The 21,235-nt window shown below is 43.8% G+C and overlaps 1 protein-coding gene across 7 annotated transcripts in view; it reads right to left on the reverse strand.

Annotated features, from left to right (window-relative positions):
• CADPS (calcium dependent secretion activator) overlaps nt 1-21,235 on the reverse strand; it is a 244,560-nt gene that overhangs the window by 88,534 nt on the left and 134,791 nt on the right. For all 7 annotated transcript variants that reach the window (XM_064519123.1, XM_064519120.1, XM_064519119.1 and 4 more), the window contains exons 10-12: nt 13,405-13,513; nt 12,298-12,510; nt 843-979 (exon numbers count right to left, since the gene is read on the reverse strand). In XM_064519123.1, coding sequence (XP_064375193.1) covers nt 843-979; nt 12,298-12,510; nt 13,405-13,513 — 459 coding nt within the window. The remainder of the gene's footprint in view (nt 1-842; nt 980-12,297; nt 12,511-13,404; nt 13,514-21,235) is intronic.

The following is a 21,235-nucleotide window of genomic DNA, read 5'->3' on the forward strand; positions in this document are numbered from 1 at the left end:
ACAAGGAAACTGGGAGGGCCAGGGTCTGTCCCATGTCTTTCAGGACACAACCTGCATTTCAGGCCTGATCCACCCTCTGGAAAGGCTTCATCTTGTTGCTTTCTTAGAAACTCAGAGCACAGTTCTCCTCCTCACCTAAATCGCTAGAAATTCATTGCTCAAGTCATACTGTTAAAGGTTATTTGTCAGTTATATCCTCATGGCTCCTAAGAGCTGCAAAGCACTGCACCCTGGACAAAGGCTGCTAGCTCTCCTGCAGAGTCTCAGTGCCACGGTTATACAGCAATGGGCTGAGGGCTGCAACTTTTGCTCACGAGAATAATCAGGGTGGGCATGCAATTACATGCGCATGGACAGATCGCAGGCCTACCACTGCAGTATATCCACCTGGTCCCTCCTGTCACCTGCTTGGGAGCCCTGCTCGTAAACAGACACAAAGCTGGGCCACAGTTACTCCTGGAATGACTCCATTGACATGGGAATTGGTATCGGACTGTAATCTTTTCCCTGTTCTTTCATCCATAAGATTCTGGAAGGCAGTGTGGGAGGCAGCAAAACACTGTTTCTGCTCTGCACTGTACATCCCCAAACAGGAGTTTGTCTTTATAGGAAGAAACATTATAAGCATAGTAAACAGAAACGATAAAGACAGCATTACTGGAGAAGAACAGCAGTCAGTTCACTGTAGCCAGCCTCTCAAAAGAAAACACCTCTGGGCCAAATTCAAACCTGGTGTAAACAGAAGTCAATCTTCCAGCAACAGGGGGATTAGCCCCCACTTGCACTACCTTTGACTTTGCTGCTTGATGTTTATATCACTAGAGACCAAAGAATATACTTGCCAGACAAGAATAGGAATCATTAAGTCTGTGGTCCAAAGTGAGGCGCTGAACCATCTCAAAGAGTGAAGCGTGGTCAAAGTTACAGGGATTGGAAGAGATAAATTCATCCATGCCATGCTTTTGAGCTCTATCTGCATCTGTTCATTTATACATATAGAGAAAGACACCATTTAGAGAGATGTAACACATTTTAGTTGACATATACAACAGAAAAATATACCGTATGAAGCATGAAAGCTAAATATCTCCCCTTCCCTGCATTAACTTTTTTCTTCCCGAGCTATATAGTATACTCTTCACCTCCCATTGTCAACTTGCATCAGTTATGGACTATCTTATTGCATTTAGGCAAAAGATTTTAGAATTAACATCTTGTCAACTGCTCATTATAGTGCATTTATTCTGTACTTAAAAACAGAACACAAACCCAGTAACTTCTTCTGTATCTTACAATACACTATGAGTTAACAGAATTTTGGCTCACATAAGTAAATTAGCTCCTATTTAGTTAGTTGCGGTTAATTATAATAGATTCTGCCATTCTAATGAAGCTGTAGCATTTTCTCTAAATTTACTAGGTTTTCTAGGTACCAAACCAGTCACATTGTTCTTTACCCAAATGCCAATGTTTGTCTCCCCACAGCAATTTTTTTATGGCAACTTTAAATGCTACCTCAAAGAAATAAAAAGATGCTCTTTTAAGCATTGCTAACAAGTTAAATTGATATGTAATTTGTTATCACTCAGAAAGTAACCTGATAGTGTGCTGGAGCTGCCAGTCATCCTGACAGAGGGACACAATTTCCTCTGCTTGGATTATGAGCTGCCATTTTTTTGTGAATTAATAGCCTCAACGTATTCACACTTTTCTGCTTTGGATGACGTTTACAGGCACTAAGTCCTAGGGACTAATTAATCAATCTCAACATGGTTAACTAAAAATACACCAAATTCCCCAGTTGAAATGAAGCCGCCAATCCAGCCTGGGTGCGGCCAGCCGGGACCCTGCTGGGAGCAGGCTTTGTTCTACCAGCAACCGAGGAATTAAAAGACACCTTTCACTCGTTTTTGTCTGTGCTCAGCTTCCTACTATATGGGTTCTTGCCAAATCCTCGACAGATAGAATAGGATTTAAATCCTTCCCCTGTTTATAACCTCCTAGGGGAACTGGGTGGCCTTGAAACAATGTGGCTGAAAGGACACAAAAATGCAGTTTTCCGCACTAGCAGTATATGGCAACTGTATTTGTTTTAAAACAAAATTGCTCTTTACCAGAAGAAACAAAAATCCTTCATTAGAAAAAGAAGAAAAGATGCTTTAAATAATAGGATAGTATTCTTTTATATATGTTTTACTTCACTATTTAATATGAACCTGTGAAGGGATGGCATGTCTTCCTAAATACCGTGTTCATGTCTGTGCTCTCAGACATTACTAGGTATTGGAAGCAAGCTTTACATTTTCTGTATGGTCTGTCGTTAGCTATATACAAATCATATAAATAACATCACCCACTGGAAAGAAAACAGACAAATTAAAACATGTACCATTTCAATTAGCTGCTAGCAATACTTAATTCAGCAGTAGCTGGCAATTTTCCTCATTAAAACTCTGCTGAATAAATGCCGATTTTTACAGTAGGCTCTGCAATTCTTGAGGTCCGCTCCCCTGGTTTTCCTGCATGCTAAGCCCTGCTTGCCTCCTGTCTGCCTGCTTCCTCGGTCCCAGCTCCCCCACCCCGCCCCCGTCTCCCTGCAACGGTGACTCCGCGTTCGGCTCGGGGACAGAGAAAGCAGCTCGTGGCCGCGCGAGGGCTGGCTCGGGGACCGGGGCGAGCTCCGCGGCGCGCACAAGGCGCGTATCACCTCCACGGCATGTGTAGCCCGCAGCTCCGGAGGCAGCAGCCGCGAAGCCCACCCCGAGCCCGGGTCTCGCGGTGGCGGGCTCGCACGCCGGTGGGCTGGCTTCTGTCTGTTTTGACAGATTTCTGCCCCATCGTCTCTGTCCCTCTGGGCCAAGATCGATTTGACTGAGCGCACTACCGAAGGTTGCGTATATGCTGTTTTCAATTCCACTGCCAGTGCCCACAAAATGTTTCAACAGATATTATCAGACTATTTTTAATAGATTGTTGCTCTCCCTGGTTCCTCTGAGTAGACTGCAAGCTGACAAATTGGCTGGAGGCCTTAATTTGCCAGCTTCACTCAGAGATTTTATTACTTTTCAATTAGGAGCCCTGATATGCTGTCAATCCTCTTGCTCAGCAAACGAGGCTCTGAGAAGCAAGTAAATCAGCTGGAAGTTTGAAGAGTCCCCTAGCCCTTTCGTTGGTGACCTTTTTTGAGCAGATGTGCTAGGAAGCATGTTTGAAAGGCACGTTTCTAACTCCAAACTAGCAAACTTTTTCCCCCCTTCAGGCTCCCTTAATGAGGTGGACACAGAGCAGATCTCCAGCGACTCAGCTGAGGCTTCGCTGACTTGGATGGAGCTGAGGACCTGTCTGGTGCTTTTTAAGGTCTCTCTGAGCAAGGCAGGCGCACAGGCGATTTTCAGCCAAGCGCTGAGCGCTGGCAGGGGCTTACGCAGGCCTTGGCGGCTGCCTGTGCACAGGGACAGCTTTCCTTCGGTGCGTCACTGCAAAGCGACGCCGTTCGGGGCTCCCCACTGCGCGCCGGTGGAAAGCCCGCTTGCCCAGAGCTCGCCCCATCTCAGGACCACCACACGAGGAGAGAGGAATCACGCATGGCGGTTTATGAGCTCGAGTGGCCACGATGCGTTTCAAAGAGGCATGAGCTGCATGAGGTCTGCTCAGCCGGGGAGCTAAAACGCGGCTTTCTGACATGGCAAGGAAGATGAACGGCTGCAGCTCTCGGTGCTGACGGCCCGGCGCTGCAGCTCTCGCCTGTTCAAACCACCCTGCCTTGGCAGACCCACAGGACTGGCCATGAGCAAATCACCCAGCTAAGGGATAAAGGAGGTGTGATTTGAACCGGAGATGTCTTTGGAGAATGATAACACGCACATGAATTTCGCTTAAAGGTAACACTTGCCCTGATCTACCTGGATCCTGCAGAACGACTAGGAGCACGTTAAAAAGGACAGACCTACACTAAACTTACCTTCCCTTAATTAACTGGTACGTGACAAACACACCCTGCGACTTGCAATTTATTTTTGCATTTTGATCTTTTCTAAAGGAATCATTTAAAAAAATTAAATTTAGAAATCAAATTATATTGAAAGCAGCAATCTTCCTAGAAAACACAACAAGAAAAGGCTAGATCTAAATATATTGTTCTTCCACTCCAGACAGCTGATCTGTGATTTAAAATAATGCCTGCATCTGCATATGAAATGACAGTTTTATATATAATTCATCCTCCTTCAAAATGGCTTGTACAGTTTGAATGAGATTTTAAACAAACTGCAAAATGAAAATGGCTAATACTCACACCCAAACTGTACAGCTAATTTGTAAACGCTTTAAATCCACTGTTTCAGTCAAATGCGGTTGCTTTTTTGACCCTGCGCTACTGCTCTAGTTAAAAAGAAAGGAAAAACCAAAGAAAGAAAGTTATATGATGCTCCAGTAATTTACAATCCCTTTCCAAGTTGCTGTGCCAAGCTAGCGGGTGCCTCTTTGTTCAGGGCCCCAGACAAAAAGATGCTGCAGGCCCACAAAAGTTACCTTACGTGTTTAGACTAGCTGCACTCGAATGCAGCTGGAAGGTGCTCGATGGTGGTCTCAGAGAGGAGCCTGCAAGTAACGGTAACCTGGGCAGCGCAGGCTCCCTAGGTCTTTCTTCCGGAAGACTAGAGACTCTGGCCTTTTATACTACGCTTTTAAATGTTCATTGCTATCTTGTCTTGAATACCGCTTTTATTTTCATTTTGTTCATTTTTCTCCAGTTTGCATTCTGGACCGACTGCGTTAACTAGCCCTCTGTCAAACACACATTTTGTGCAAGTGTTTGAAATCTGAGTCTCAAAAATCTGTCAGTGTCAGGAATGCAAAGATTTAAACAACAACAACAACAACAACGATAATGATGACAAACAAAGGACTGTCCCACCATCCTGTCCTGCGAGGGCTGCCTTTCCGCTTATGTAACTGTCACTGAACAAGGAAGAGACAAAATGGTCTAACAGCCCATTCTTGGATTTTTTTAAATCTATTTCACTGCCCTCTGCGTTTCTTTTGCTACCGCAATAATTTTGGCAGATTTTGTTCTGCGAATGGTGAAGTTAATAATGGGGGACAAGCTCCATAAAAGAATTCTTGTTATAAAAGGCTATAGGTAGCCATTTTATTGTAAGAATTTTTTACTCCAGATTAATTTCTTTTCATTAATGAGTGACTTTGCTTTCGTACCAAAGGCAACTGAACAGTCAGTAAATCTTACAACACATTTGTTTGTTAAAAAAACAAAAAAACAAAAAAACCAAAAAACCACAAAAAACCAAAAACTGTAAATTAAAAGGTGACTTTGTATCTTACTCATCTGGAAAATGTGTGCTTGTCATATCTGCTTGACATTACAAGAATGAAGATGTGGTTTGGACAGTAACAAACAATGACACTAGTCAACCTCATCAGGAGACATGAAATAAAGGAATGACAATGATTGATGGCAGCTATTCATTTACAGATATTTCTAGAAAAGTCTTCACCGGCATGGCCAGGCAAGTTTTGCAGCGGGTCGGCTCCGCGGCGGCCGCGCGGAGTGAGGGGGAGCCCAATGGCGGGCGATGGCGTGCCCGGCACGCCGCGTGCCCCGCGCCCCGCTGCATGCTTGGAGGAGCGCCGAGGTCTCCTCGTGCTCTCGCAGATCGCGCGGAGCCAGCGGACACGCTCGGGCTGCGGCTCGTTAAAGACATACCTTGGGGAAGCGCCTCGAAACCTCATTTTGCTCGGCTGCCTCAAATGAGAGGCGCGACTAGCAAATACCGGGGTTCTGGGGCAGGGGAGGAAAAACCCACGCTGGGGCTTAAAATGCCATCCTGTTGTTTGTGAGCGAGCTGCTGGCAGCGCTGCCTGGTGACTTACCAGCTCCCCTCCTCTGAGCGCACCACGGCATCGCCAGTCCTGCAGCAAAGCGCAGCTGCGCGTCCAGGTCTGCGCCCCTCGCTGCGTTACTCCTCTACCCTGCCCAGAGCCGTGGCCTCTGCGGCAGACTCAGCTCGCTCCTCAGCCACCTCTCTAAGACCTCTTCTTTCATTTTATTCCATGTTAGAAGACAGCTTTAAGTTTAACCTGCATTTTATTCCTTTGTTTTATTGCTTTTTTCCCCTGCTGCAAACATCCATTCTTTTCTGCTCGAGTTAAAGGTTTAATAAACAATTAAGAATTTTCCTGTAAATCACCTTACACACTACGCACTGAATTGAGACCTAAGTTATCTAACGTTTGGCTGTTAAATAAATAAGGATTTGTAGTATGCACTTACATGTTTCCCCATGTGATAATTTAAAAACACATTTTAGAAAACAGCTATTTATAATACAAAACATTGTTTCACAGCATTTTTATAACTATTTAAAAATATTTTGAATTGGATGACTGCGGAAACCTGTGAATTTATATTTCATAAGTTAGAGCCTCATGCTTCTTAAAGCACGTAGAAGTGATTTACAGGCTATTTTTAAATTCATGCAAGTTATGTGAGAACTGAATTAACATTTTAATTCTGCATTCCTGCAATGAAGCATCTGCAAGTTGACAATACAGAAGACACAGCAGCGTTCTCATGATACCTCTATCTATCTAAAAAAAATAAAGCAATTAAAGCACAAAACTATTAAAATAATCTAATAGGATAGCAATGCATTGTAGTGCAAATATATGTAATGTTGCCAAACCCAAATTCATTCATTCATTCACTCTTTCTTTCTTTCTTTCAGAGAGGCAAAAATCTGTATTTCCATCAAATTAACTTTTTGTGGTAAAGTCTGATAAGAATCCTCTTTGGAAATCCAAACATTTAGAAAGCAAAAAAGGAAAGAAAAAAGAAAGTGTCTGCTGAGAAGGAATTCTGCCTGCTACCCAGGGGTATATTTATACACACGCGCACATACTCGCACACAGAAAAAGGAAAAAAAAAAGGGAACAAAAGGAAAAAGAAGAAAAAGGAGTCTTGTTTGATGGCCAGGAGGGATGACACCGCCTGTTCCTTCTCATAATTGCATTCAGATACTCCGGATACATATTTGCCAGCTCTCGTGACCCACTGATGCTATTCCCTCCTAAGGAAAGCAGGCACTCACCAGGTATTTGAGAAGCAAGCTTTTAACACCAATATAGGATTTGTATGTTTAAGACTGAGCAAAGACTTAGGAAAATCTCTCTTAGTGCATAAGTTCATGCTTTTGTCTTTTTAAAGTAGGTATTCTAATAGGAAAAGGTAACAATTAAGGGGCAAAATAATAATAATTCCCCTAGCTTATTCTTTAGAAAGCAGTGCTCTGATCGGTGTTTGAGACCCACACTAAACAGACTGGTTTCCGGTAATTTGGGGAAGAGCAGCAGCCCCTCCATGACTAACGGATTTAACTCGGAGCAGGTCAGCCTTGCCGTCTGGTCCAAACACAGAGTAGACCAGAGAGCTGCTGTTTGCTGCCGAAATAACCCCCTCCTGGGTTTACGCGAGAGGAAGCTGTCAAGCCTTGGCGACTCAGGCTTGCTTTCGCAAGGCGCGCGGGGACAGGGGCTTTGGGCTCCTTCGGAGTCCTGCACCTGGCCTTGCTCAGCTGGGCCTCCGCGGGTTTACTGCCCTACCTTTCTACGCTTTGAGGTGTCCACGGCTAGCCCCGCGCCGCTGGAGCGCTACGCCCAGCTCAGCATCGCAACGGAGAGAAACGATATTGTCAGAGTGCAAAATGATCTGTTTTCAGGCAGTAAGCAGTCAACTAGATGTAAATTCCATGAAACAAAAGGAGGTATTATTTACAGTTTTATTGTGATGTTAATTAATATTTACATCTTGGAATGAAAAATAGAAATGTTAATGATTGGCTTTACTAAGAGGATCACTTGATGCCAATGTGAAAGCCAGGGAGAGAAGGCAATTATGCAAACATCACATGCATCCTAATTTCGGTATGGAAACTTACATTTCAAACCTAAATTCAGGAAAATAACATGGAAAGTTTTTACTACAAAATCTAAACATGAGAAAGACTTAAGAGAGGAAAAAAAAAAAAAGCACATTGCATATGTCAGATAATCTAGTCTGATTATCTGAGCTGTGCTAGCTACAGGGAAGCACTTACCCTTGAGTCCAGCTAGAAGTTAGCAGGGTAAGAAGGAACAAACCAGAATAACATAAAGACTAGCAACAAGGCTCAGGAAAGCAGACAGGAGCCCTAACCTAGCAGCTAAATATTTGGGTTCAAGCAAAGAATGAAAAAGAAACTTAAAAAGAACCAAATCAACCAAAAAAACACTTACAGCTGAAAATTTCTTAAGAAGCTCAATAAACCTAGCTACTTATTATGGGGAAACAAATCATTACAAATTCTCAAAACAACCAACTCTTTGTATATGGTGTGACCAACAGTCATTAAATATAAACAGACATTAAAAATGAAATATAACCACAAGTGATATGTAAAACAATTACCGACCAATCTTTCATGTTAAAAAGAAAAGGGTTTAAAAAAAATGAATGTTGAGCATGTTTGGAAATTTTGTTTAATGTATCACTAACACAAAACGAACAAAGATTGGTACTGTCAGACAAGTGACCACTTTTATGAAGCTTAAATATTGCCAAAAGGTGTAATATGTATTGGCAGCATTATTAGCTATAATACTGTGCATGATTTCAACAGTAAACAAGAACAGTTTTGGGTTTTTTTTTTATAATGCAAATATTGGAGAAAAGCATAGCTTTGCGTTAATGGATTTTTTCTTTTAAATTGTAGCAAAATAAAAAAAAGCAAAACTTTTCACACTAACAGGTATTGTTCACCCACATAAAAGGGATTGTAGACTCATACAAAAATTAATGAATAGCAGGATCTATTTTTCAGTACTTAAATTGCAAATAAAACATATACCACCCTTGTTTAGAGCTGTCTGTTTACTTCCAAGTCAAGTGCTGCTAACAAACTAGATATGAAAATTTCAATATTGCATAAAGTTTCTATTTGCTAAGTCAAATTAGGTGGGAACCAAATGAATTCACTAGTACTCCCAAGTTTTCCCAACAGCAAAATACGTTGTTCTCAAGTTTCTGCTTAACCGACAGCTCCATAACAGGAGTGGAGGGCTGGATTTTTTTCTGCATGTGCATGCATGCGCATGTGCCATCTCTGACTGCTACAACATGAAAGCTATAACAACAATTACTAGTCAAATTGCTGAACATTTACTTTTTTGCAAAACCTGCATTTACCATAGGTTCTAATAAGCACTAAAAATATGTCAAGTATAAAGATAAATGGACAAGAATAAAATGTCTCAAAAAAGTCCTTACCTTTCTGCAGGCAAAAAAAAGAAAAAACTCAAACCAAAAAAACCCAATAACACACCAAGACCCTTTTAAAAATGCAATACTTGATATGTCTGAATTTAAAGACTTAATGACTTGAGATATGTATTTTTATAATTAAGACTCCTGATAAGCCATCATATGTGGTGTGCATGACTCACTTCTGCTCTTCACTATTTAACTTCAGCACCCAATGACTTCTGCAATGAATATTGCCACATATGAACATTAAAATACGAAAACCAAATAGGCCTTGCTGTTGAGATGAATGTGTACTACAGCATGCTTCCCTCCTCCTCCTCCTGTAGGATGAAGGTCCTGTGCACAAGGAGCTTTCAAGGGGCTCTAGATCCAAGGGAAGAGGAGGAAGGAAGACTGAAGACAAAACACTCTCTATCTGCCAAGCTCAGAGGATGCCAACATCGCAAGGCATCATCAGGTTCAGGAGCTTACTGGTTTCCCTCTTCCACACTTTGGTACAACATAACTGAAAGGGTTTCCTGTGCCTGCAGCAGCAAGGGGAGCCTGAAGCTGCCCAGCTTCTGGGAGAGACATACTGCTGATGGGAGGAGGGTGGTGGCATAAAAGAGGCCAAATGATCCAGATTCAGGGCTATATTAGCATGAGAACAAAAGAGAGAAGCTGTGGTCAGATCCTGACCCCCCTCAGGGTCAGGATGCCCCCTGACGCCCTACAGGAGCCAAGGGGTGAAATCCAGGCTGTTGTCACTGGAAGGAAGGAGGGGAGACCCCTGCCTCTTGACAGGCAAGTGAGATGGAAAAAGCAAGGTCAAACTTGCATCATTTCTGTGCCTTTAATCAAAGCCAGCCTGATGCAGGTCTGCACGAACATGAGCAGCGCAAGTCTCTGGTGGATGCGCTGTGCTGTGCTTAGATGAGGAGAGGACTCCTGGGCTCAGTTACTGACTTTGCCACCCCCTGGCAAGGGCCGGGACAAGTCAGCTGTCCCCTCTGCATCCTAGTTATCCTGCGCACAGGGAGTTCAGCTCCCTGCCTGGTGACAACACACCTGAAGGCCTGGGGCATCCCCGTCCCTCCCCTGTGTCCTGGCAGATGTTTGCTGTGGGCCCTGTCAGGCAATTGGGACGTCTCTGGGAAGGGCACTCGGCTTCTCCTCCATGTGACTCCACAAAACAGTCCAGCAAAGTGAAAATGCCACAAACAAACAGGGATTTACCCAGCAGAAAATTCTCCAGGCCTGACATATGTGAAATGAGAGAAGGTTGGAGGGAAGGGCAGTTCCCCAGTTTGAAGTTGTTATGCAGTCCTGATCTGTAGGGTCATACTGGGATGAGCAAGAGTGCATCCTCTCTGCAGCAGCCACACAGCACACAGTCCCTTAAGAGATGTGACCAGCTGAAAGTATCCTTCAGCATCGCTCATTAGGGGAAGGAGCCATAACCTGCATCTCTCTCCCTCGTGACACTGCAAGTTTTTAGCACTTAAAAAAGCAGCCATGGAACATGAACACTTCCCACTACAAATGGAGAGAGAGAGAGAAGGCCCTGTGCCTGGTATTTCTGAGAAGCTTTTGATTAAACATTCTGGATCGAGATAAACACAGTCCCTGTGAGTGCATTCAGGTCAGCACGATGCAGCCAGGTCTGAAGGCTCATCACAGAGAACTTCCCACTTGTAGGAGGCCAATTCCTACCTCCCATTTTGGCTTTCTGAGAGTTGAGGACCCCAATCCTTTACACCCCTCCCCCCTCAAGTCAATGACCTGAGTAGGACAAACAAGATGAGGATCACTGAAATGAAAATACTGACTTTGTGCTTGCCAAGCTGCATCACGCTACCTTCTCATTCACATCACAAGCAATGCAAGGCCAAAGGGAGCCCAAAATATGCAAACATGTGGAGGATATATAAAAAAAAAAAGTAGTGGTTTACCGCTGTAACGTTGCTTGCTCGGATGTACATCTTGCATCGTTATTTTGGATACTGACATGAAAAAGTTAAACCAATATAAAAGAAGCTCAAATGATATTTAAAAGCAAGCAGATGTTGCAAGGGGTATATTTTCCAAGTTCCTTGTAACAAAGTATTCCAAATGATAACAGTTTTACAGAGACTATTTTAAATGTGTAGAAGTATGATCTAATTAGAACTTTTCCTTATTTTACTTATGTTCTATTCTAATACCTACATTTTATTGAAATTAACATGAAATGCTGTATGTTACATAGCAAAGGGATCCGAGACGTGCTATTGAGGTACGTTAAACAAAAATGAGCATTTGGTTCTTCCTTTCAGTATCTTTGCTGACTGGAATCACTTAAACGATGAGTGAGGAGGGATTTGTCTGGTTTATAATCAAATTACATTTGCAAGACAAAGGAAATTGCTCTAAATTTCAAATTAAGCAAACTGGGTATAACTGCACAGGACATGCGGCATAGCTCCGACTTAAAAGATGATTGCTTTAAATTCACATCTAACTGGCCTGCAAAGCAACCTGTTAAAAATACCATATGTTTTCCTACAGTTGAATATTCAACAGGAGACCTCTTTTTGTGTGTGTATTTCATACTTGCGAGATTTGCACCTGTAGTTCTGAGCACGTGATACATTTGACAGACAGCTAATGGCACTAATGAAGTGCTCTGATCCGGGTCTGCCGTTTATTGTGTGGGGGTAAAATGTGTGTCTGTCGAAAGAGGGCTGGGTCTCTGGCTTTCAGATCCCAGGCTCTCCTCCATCAAGTATTGCATTTTAAAATGCTCATTGACGATTTCCCCAAGGAATTTTGTTTTTTGGGTTTGGTTGTGTTAAACACACAAGTTAACTGGTTCTGGACCCACTGATGTAAAAAGCAGCTTAATGATAATGAAATAAATTTGTTTTGTATTCTTGAAACATGTGTGCGAATATTGATTTACATCAGTGCAGAAAATCTTTCCATCAAAGACTTCCGCTCTCTAAGAGAATGTATTTACTTACAAAATTGAGAGATTGGGGCGTCTAGCTGGGGCACATTTCCTCCTTTAGCATTTAGCTTTTGCACTTGGGTAGGCGGCACAGGTTTGTGCGACTGGCCGGTGGCTCGGTACATGGCTTGGACCCACAGGATACGGTCCTGCTCATCGTCACTTGCAAAAATCACCGTGTCTCCTTCCTTCACCGCATTGAAGAACGCTCTGCCGCCCTCCAAACCTGGCAGGAGAGGAAGGCAAGCTGTAAAAGCAGGTACCCACATGCACAAAAGATGTTTGGCCCAGAAGGCCCAGCCTTTTCTCAGATAAAACTCCCTGTTATTGCAGCATCACTGACACTGCCTTGACAGGGGCTTGATGGGACACTGCTTTTTTTATCTTCCCTGGGGGGCGCATGCTTATTTCTATCTTTGCCCTGATTCAGTGTCCATCTTCTTGTCTCCCTGACATTGGTATAAACCTGGAGTCAAGGTTCTGACAACAAAACCTACTATTTCTTTCTTCGTCTCCCCTGGGGGATGCTATTATGCAGGGCGAGGTAAGGACCACCGTTCTCAGCGCGTTGCCCTGCTGAAAAAAAGGAAATGCAGTGCTCCTCCACTTGCAAAAGGGTCTCAGCACCGTGTAAACAAGTAGGCACACCCAGGTGCCAGGATGCTTTCTGCCCCTTCTACTCACACACATTTATCCCAGAGAAAACGCAACAGGGAAAAAAGGCTAGTCCCATAAATATCTCCTACAATGAAGACAAACATACTTGCTAACTTTTTATTTAAGGAATATAATCTGGAGGCACAGGTTAGGATAACTACTCAATTTGAGCATTCTGCTCACATTTATATTTCATTGGGATTTAAGTATCTTATTCACTTAGGTGCCCCAGAAAAGACTAATCTCTCCTTCTTAATGTGCAATTCTCAGCTCATTTCCTTAAATCTATTTATAGTAAAGTCATGCATAGCTAATGAGCAGTATAAACACAAACATATTTATAATAATACTGATCCCAGTGCAGCTCCAGGCAGAGAGAAAGAGGATTCCAGTTGGGGAGCTGCATTTAGTGCCACAGACATGAGCATCTCCTGCCGCAGCCGCAAGCCGCCGGTTCCCGTACCTGGCTGCGGGTCAGTGTAGTCCACAGTGTATCCATCAAGCTGCAGCAGCTCTTGAGGTTCAGCTTTTTTCTCCCGGTAGCTGCACATAGCAAATGTATATTGACTAACCTGAAGAAAACCACAAAGCTAAGATGGCACCAGGTGACCACGACAAGGCAATCCAAAGTGCTCACAAAGGCTGCACATTTACGGCATGTTTACGGTGACCAGGGAAGGGGCAGTTTTAATTTTGATGGTCACCGCCCGCTTGAGACAGGCCAAACTTTTAGCACGCATTAGCAAAGCACTCTCTTCATACAGCCTGCTATGGCTGGCATCTAATTCCCGGCATCAGTACGTACAGTGGTTTAATTTCCTCCAAGAGAGAAAGCTACACGCTTTGAAAAACTCATTCATTCCCAGACAAGTGCAAGAGTGACACCCTGTCACAAACAATGTGAGCTAAATTGCTAGGTGCCAGTCATATTAAAGCAATCTTAAGATCCCACTGATCTCGGCAGTTGTTGTCATCAGTGCTGTAAATGGCAGCTCTCACTCCTCTGAGGTACCATCTGCATGACACGATACATTCAATGTCAAGCTCTTGACGGAAGCCTTTGCAGCCGCGGGGGCTCTGCCAGGCTCCCGGCTCGCCTTCAGGAGGCCATCAGGCCGCATCAAGACCCAGTGCAGACTTTGCATGTTGCAATGTGGATCGTCTGGGAGAAGCCTGTGCGGAAAGCAAAGGATTCTCCGTGCTTTAGGCTAGGAACTTACAGGGAAATTTACTGTCAAATGATTTCAAATGACTTTGTTAAGGTTGTGTCACATCCTGGACTCCTTACATAATTTTATTAGTGTGGACATTTTCTTGACCTCTGGAGGAAACTTTGACTTCAGAGGGATCTTTAAAACTCTCGTGGATGGCAATGGATCGTGTTTGTCATTTTTTGGGAAGTCAGGAAACATCCTGAAAGAAGGGCTTCACGCAAGCGATTGCGCTCTCCCTGCAGCCGAGCAGCTGAGGAGTTTGCCTCCAAACCAAGGATAAACCGCTCTCTTACAAATTCACATGCAGCGCATATTTTGGTGGCATCTACCGCTAATAAAATGTCATTTATTTAAAGCAGGAGACCCAGTTCTCCGGTTTAGCGTCTCCCAGGCAGTGCTTGGTATATTGCTGCCCTCTACGGGCCTCTGCTCGCTGCTAGCCTGCACTCAGCAGCCTCTGCCTGCGCCGTGCCTTACTCCAGGAACGGCTCCAAAAACCACCTAAGAATAAACCCTATCATTAACACGTTTGTGGGAGTAAGACTAAAAGTGATGCTTTAAGCATCTTGCATCTTCCTTAAAACTATAAGCACTGATGAAAGATTGACAAGTAACAGACCAATAGCAGGAGCACACTAGTGCATGTTATATGCTATGAACTTTGAATGCCTACCGTCTTACCAGCAACACAAAAATTAAAATGATTAACAGAAAGAAATCTAAAAATAGCTGAATGCCCCACAGCACAATACTTAGACGACTCCTGCAGTTTTCATTCAGTTATACTTGCAGTATATTGCTGCCATCTCCTGGACAAACTCTTGAATGTGCTTTATTTACAGGGAAGAGGCTTGTGATTTCATCACAACGGTAAGGATTTGGTTTGTCCCTGTTAGATACCTGTGCTTTAGAGATACCACAATAAATATAATTCCTGAAATGAGTCACACTAATCTAACTTTGATTAGACATTTCTTTTTCCTTTCCTCTTGCTGCTCCACAGCCAAAAGTAAAATTAATTCAGTATTTCAGAATATCTTCTCTGACCCGCAAAGTGAGGTCTAAATTTCAGGCTCTTCTTCATGTACAAACATTTCCTCTCATCTTTGGACCCAGAAAATATTCTTCATCTGTATCAGTAAGCCAACGATATCAACACAACAGTAACACATGGAAACACACAGAAGCATTTCAGAGTCTACACCTCTCCTTTTAAAAGTTAAAACACGACAGATGCAGACAGCAGACTTTGGTGGAGGCATCCTAGGGCAGATGCAGAGCGAGCTGCTCTCTCCTGTTAGCGTTCACATGCTCTACCTGGAATAAGCTGTTCTATGTCATCATGGGAAGAAACCTATAGGTCAGTCTACAACATGTGATGAGCCTGGGCCTAGCTGGCATCATGTCCTACTTCTTCTCTGTTCATGCAGCTGAAGTCCAAAGCCCAAGTTCAGGATTGTCCAAGAGCTTGTTCAAGTGCCTGGCAGAAGGCAAGCTCGGACCAGGCTGGAAGGAGGAGATAATGGTTTGCTACTGACGCCTTCTCGAAAAGGTGCCAACCGTGCTGCGCAGAGTGCCTGCACCTAGCAGCTGGAGCTAATGACTTTAAGGACTGGCATACCAGGCTGTCCGTCCTATCTGGCTGCCGAGGGCATTTACCCCTTGCAGGCAGAACCAAGCTGATGCCCCAGCTACTGGTGAAGGATGGCTCTTTCCATTTGTGAGTGGTGGTAAAAAATAAATAAAAAAAAAAAATCCTACAAAATTAGATCCCGGAAAGCTTGGTACGTAGCAATTGTGCTTCTCTGCTGAACAGCACTGTAGGATCAGGGGAGATTGCAGCTCGCCTCACATCAGCCCTCCAGAAAATACTGTGCTTTATAAGGCTCGCTTTCTGTGGAAGCTTAGAAGTGGCCAGACAAGTGAAATAGTTAATAGCAGAAATTCATCTTACAGCCTGCTGAGTTCACACCAAACCCCTAGCTGAGTATGAGAGAAAGTGAGCAGATGGGATGGGCAAGATGAATGGTTTGAGTAATTGAAAAAAACATGGATGCAAAGAGGAAACTGAAAGAAGACCGAGGGGAAATCTTTGCTCAGAGAGGGACAAACTCTCGAAGCAACTGGGATTTTCATCCAGGGACTAGAGGAGGAACAGGAAAGGAGCATCTAAGGAAGCTGAACTGAGTGAAACCAAAAGAAGGGAAATAACCCCAGACCGCCCTGCCTGGTCCATTACAAAAAATGAACACTATTTTGAGGTACAATTTGAGGCAGAAGAACAGAAAGAAAAGAAAATGAGAAGAGAGAGAAAAAGAAACAGAGAAAATCAAGAACGGGAAAACAGAGACAGCAGGAGACAAATGCCAAAGTTCACTATTCCTGGGCTGCTAAATTAGATCTGACTTTCTTGGCACTTGACCATATTCTGTCACCAGCTATATAATCCTACTGATTAATAAATACAGTGGATAAGTATTAACCAGCTCTGACTTCATCCTTGTTTTACCACCAAATAATTCTGTTCTGGCTAGCACTGCTTTTCCGAGAATCCTGTTCAAACCTGTTAATTGTTGTCCCTCACACTTCCAGCATAACACGGCTCAGTCAGTCACTTGCCCATTTCTCACTGTTGACATAACAACGCCCCACTTGGGTTAAATTCTTAAATGGACTTTTCCTAGATTAACAGCATGCATTTTGTCCCAAGGGAGAGAAGCTGTGCTGAGATACTGCCAGCTGTAATACAGCTTTCCACTTTGATGGGAGACTCTTGTCCTCTGGTTCCAGATGTACATTGCCTCCCCAGCCCTTTATTGACACAAATGAGCAGAGGAAATGATCTAGCTTAAAGAAACAAATGTGAAAACAACAGTTTTCACATCTCAGCACATTCATTCATCCCTAAACAACTGGATGTAACAGTTGTTCTAACTTCTTCCTTTAACCAGGAGGTGTGTACGTGTTTTCCCAGGGCGGGTCTGCACGAAGGGAAGCTGTGCCTGTTACGCTGCCGCGTGAGTAGGACTAGGTATTCAGGATCCACCTTAACCAAGTCCAATGGGCTCTGATGACTGTTTAACCAGCAGCTCCCAAACATTTTGTATTAATCCCCAACACCCAAGGTTTCTCAAGAATCACCACCCATGCTCAGTTCTCAGCAAAGGTTTAATTGAAAACATGATTTAATATGATTATGGGGACCAGCTACGGGTCATTTACCTTGATCTGAGGACCACAACCTAGGACTGCTGGTGTAGGATACTGCAATTTTGCTGAATTATTTTCAAGTTCTGTTGGTTATTTGGAGTTACTGAACACTTACTACATTTCATTTTGTTCAGAATCAGCTGAGTTTTGCTGAAAGCAGGAACTGTCACTGTTAGTCTAAATTATAATGAGTTCAGGGAGTTTGTCACGAGAACAATAGATCCAGGCATAGACACTGCAACTGGTTTTAATCTGCAGAGAGTTGATCTGGTTCCAGCAACATGCTACAAACATCATCAGACACAATCAGCCAAAAATTGCTTCAAGCTACTCAACAGACATGTCATCCAGGTACTACAGTGTTACTTCCCATATGCTGCCAAAGCACAGAAATGGGGTTATGACAAGAGAAAAACAGATTCAGTTTGAAATCTCAGTGCAATTAATTCACTTGCCCTTAAGAATCATTATAAGAAATTTCCTCTCGCAAAGCCAGCCAGCCCAACAAAACCAACAATAGTGTTATTTCCAGTACAGCACATTAGACCTTGAACAGAATTAATACAAGCTCTGTCAGCTATGAAAAAATTCTAGCTTTTGCACGATCACGGGTCTAATTGGCACATGGGCTGAAATTTGTATGCTGTGCTCAGCCAGCTGATACAGCAACTTAGGAAACACTTCCAACATCTGTGATGAATGCACAGTTCCTCTCTCAACCAGTCACAGAGAACTTTGCCCTCAATTCTTTCCCTGCTTTTGCTTACCACTGCCACTGGCATTACTGTTGCCTTTACGAAGCATTTTCCTCACTTGTGATGCTGCGGACCATTTCCATCCAAGCTCAGGGCCATATTCTGCCATCGCTTTCACACTGCATATCTCAGGATTTAAAATTAGGCAAGTAACGAGTCTCTGCCATGTAATTTACATCTAATCAGTATTCTGCTCTTCTGCTGCTCATCTCAAAGGGTGTCTACGAGAAGGGTGGGCAGTGTGCAGAGAGGACTGTGATTCATTCAAAAGAGAAAACTATCCCCGCTTAACGCACGGGCACACGTTGGAGGAGCGAGCATACGCACCAGCCCTGTAAGCCATGCCAGGCTGCAAACCTTCACTAAAGGGCCAAATAAAGTCCACATGGGAGTGCATGCACCAAAGAGATGAAGCCCAGCTACAGAAATGGCACAAAGGAGCCGCTCTCACCCACTACACCCAAACAAATCATCTCTTCTCTTGTAGAGCCTTCACAGCTACACAGACACAGAAGGTGCGAGGGATTATGCTGCCCAAATTACAAGTGAGTTATTGCTCCTTTCCCCTTCTCTCCAGGGCTTACAGAAGCCAACTAGCAATGGAAATGTGCCCTGTAGAGCTCCCTTTCTGTGTACTTGCGCAAAGCCTCTTTTCATACCAGCGAGGCACCACTGACACAAAGGAGCCAAGCTGCCATCAACACCTTCCTCCACGGTGCCGCCTATGCCATTTGGCACCTTTGTGCCTTGTTTAGATGGATATGAAGAGTTTGAGTATTTATTACTGTGAATTTCTTAACCTCTGGTACCAGAAGGCAGAATGGCACCATTGAAGAGCACTGAAAGAACTGAGGCTGGACTGGCTGCCTCCACCTGCAATGAGGAACGGGGGTAGGAGGGGGCACAGGACCGGGAGGAGGTTACTGGAAGGGAAGGCAGACAAAATTATAACAGAAGATGCTACAGATAAGGGAAAGAGATAAGGGATCAGAAAGGAAACATATTTAGTTATTCATCTAAACTTACAACTGTGCCTTTTGGCAGTGCTACGGACTGAGCGGAACACTAAATCCCAAACGGACAGCATGCTTTGGATGCCCTCTCTCGGCTCTGGCGCAGGCAGAAGCCTGGTGTGAATGACTGAGCTCCTGAACATGCGCTGCTCCTTGTCCACTCTTTATATAACTGAGCCAGCTCATATTCCTGCCTGGGTTATTCTCTGCCTGCAGTTCAGCAGAGTTCAGAGCATTCTGGACATCAACACCTTCGCTTCCAATCCCTGTTCATATCAGCACCCATCCCTTGCATTGCATGAAAAGCAAATGACAAACATACGGACAGCAAAGTATTTTTATTCCATCTTTATTGCCTGCTGACATGTTCAATATGCTCAAACTACATCTGAGGGACTGCATAGAGAGTGTTTCTTGTTTATATTTGATGTACAGCAGAACACTTTACATTGCACCAAATGTTGAGCAAACGGTAACGTAACAGAGGAGCTGCAGTGGCAGCTGGAATTTCTGAGGTGGTCTATGGAGTCTCTCTGGGGGCAAAAGTCTGCTCATCTTATTCAAATGAACTGCTTTTCTGGCCACATTCTGCTCTTATCTGCAAGCTGAAGAATACAGATCCAGTAACATGAGAGAAGATGGTCTAACTCTGAGAGCTTCAATTCCATGGCAAGAATACTTAGCAACTGAAAACTGAAGAAATAACTGCAACTATGTAAAAAGGCCCAGAAGAAAACCTTGAGAGAGACATGAGAATTAATCTCCTAGGGTCCAAACCTACAAACCCTTGCACACAAGAGTATCAGTATGGTTATTTACGGCAGAATCTATTTTAGGAAAGAAAAATTGTTCTGTCACACACAGGACCTCTCTGAGAAGGCCCCTGCTTTGAAGAATCCTTGTCTACAAGGAAAAAAGTGACTGAAAACTTGGTCTAATAGTAATGAATCAACACTAAGGAAAAAGCAATACTAATTGCTTTATGGGTGATGATACACTGCCACGGCACTTTTAATGTAGACACAGAATATAGCAAATGTATGGAGAAAAGCAATCCCTCATTTTCTGTGTACAGTTTTATATCTTCTATCCAAGAACAGGGGCATTATACAACAGTCCCAAGAGGCCCTTCTTTAACTGTGGCCTCTGTTGGCCCTTAAATGTGCATCGGTGTGAGATTCATTTCCAGAGGTCTCACCCTGCAAGATTCTGGGGTCCCCAGCAAAGTGCAGAGCGCTCCTACCTCACCCTGGGACATGGTTGGTTCCTGCAGGGTGGGTGCATTTGCAAACCAGATACTCTGGGAATGGATTAGACAGAACCTAAGCCCATCACTTCTATCTAAATCTAAATACACCGCTTGGGCAGGTCGAGGCATCTCCTGTTGCTGGTCTACATGAATGCACTGCCCTCTCTTCTGTGGCCATTTGGACTCCATTCAGAAGGAAGAGTCCAAAATGATCACTTAAACTGTCCCTGCTGATTGTACTTGGTTACCGGACAAGGTACTGAGCTGGTCTCTCCAAATAGGCTCCAACTTACATGGGTCATGTCATGTAAATGATAAATCCTTTTTACTACTCCAGGACAGATTTTCTTGCCTGCCACTTGGATTAGCACTACAGAGGCTGGCAGTGAGAAGCAGGGAATGCAATTCAAGCTTCCTCCTGAGACAGCTGAACTTAGACTAATAATTAACTCAAAACAAACCAATCAGTTCTCACAAGGTGATTTAGAACCAGAGAAACCAGCTGTGTAACATGGCAGATGGACTGCGTGGACTCCTCCCCTCTCACCGGCACAGGAAAATCAGCGTGCAAGGGTGCGTTATCAAAAATGTGAAGTCTGGTGCATCTGGTTTGCACCTGGCTACGTTCTTGTACATGGGTGAAATCCTGGCCCCTCTGGAGCAGACCTGCCATCTGCTTCAGATACTCCAAGTAGGATTTCACCCTCTGACTTGATTACTTTCAATTTGTGCGGGCACAAGATGACAGCCACATCCCTGTTGTTCTCTCTGTCAGAGCATCTATGATCTGGCCAGTGCATTCTCACCACAGGACTCTGCACGAGGCCTTTTTTCCTCATACTTAAGAGATGGC

This window comes from Dromaius novaehollandiae, chromosome 12, assembly GCF_036370855.1.
Source record: "Dromaius novaehollandiae isolate bDroNov1 chromosome 12, bDroNov1.hap1, whole genome shotgun sequence".
Taxonomy (NCBI): Eukaryota; Metazoa; Chordata; class Aves; order Casuariiformes; family Dromaiidae; genus Dromaius; species Dromaius novaehollandiae.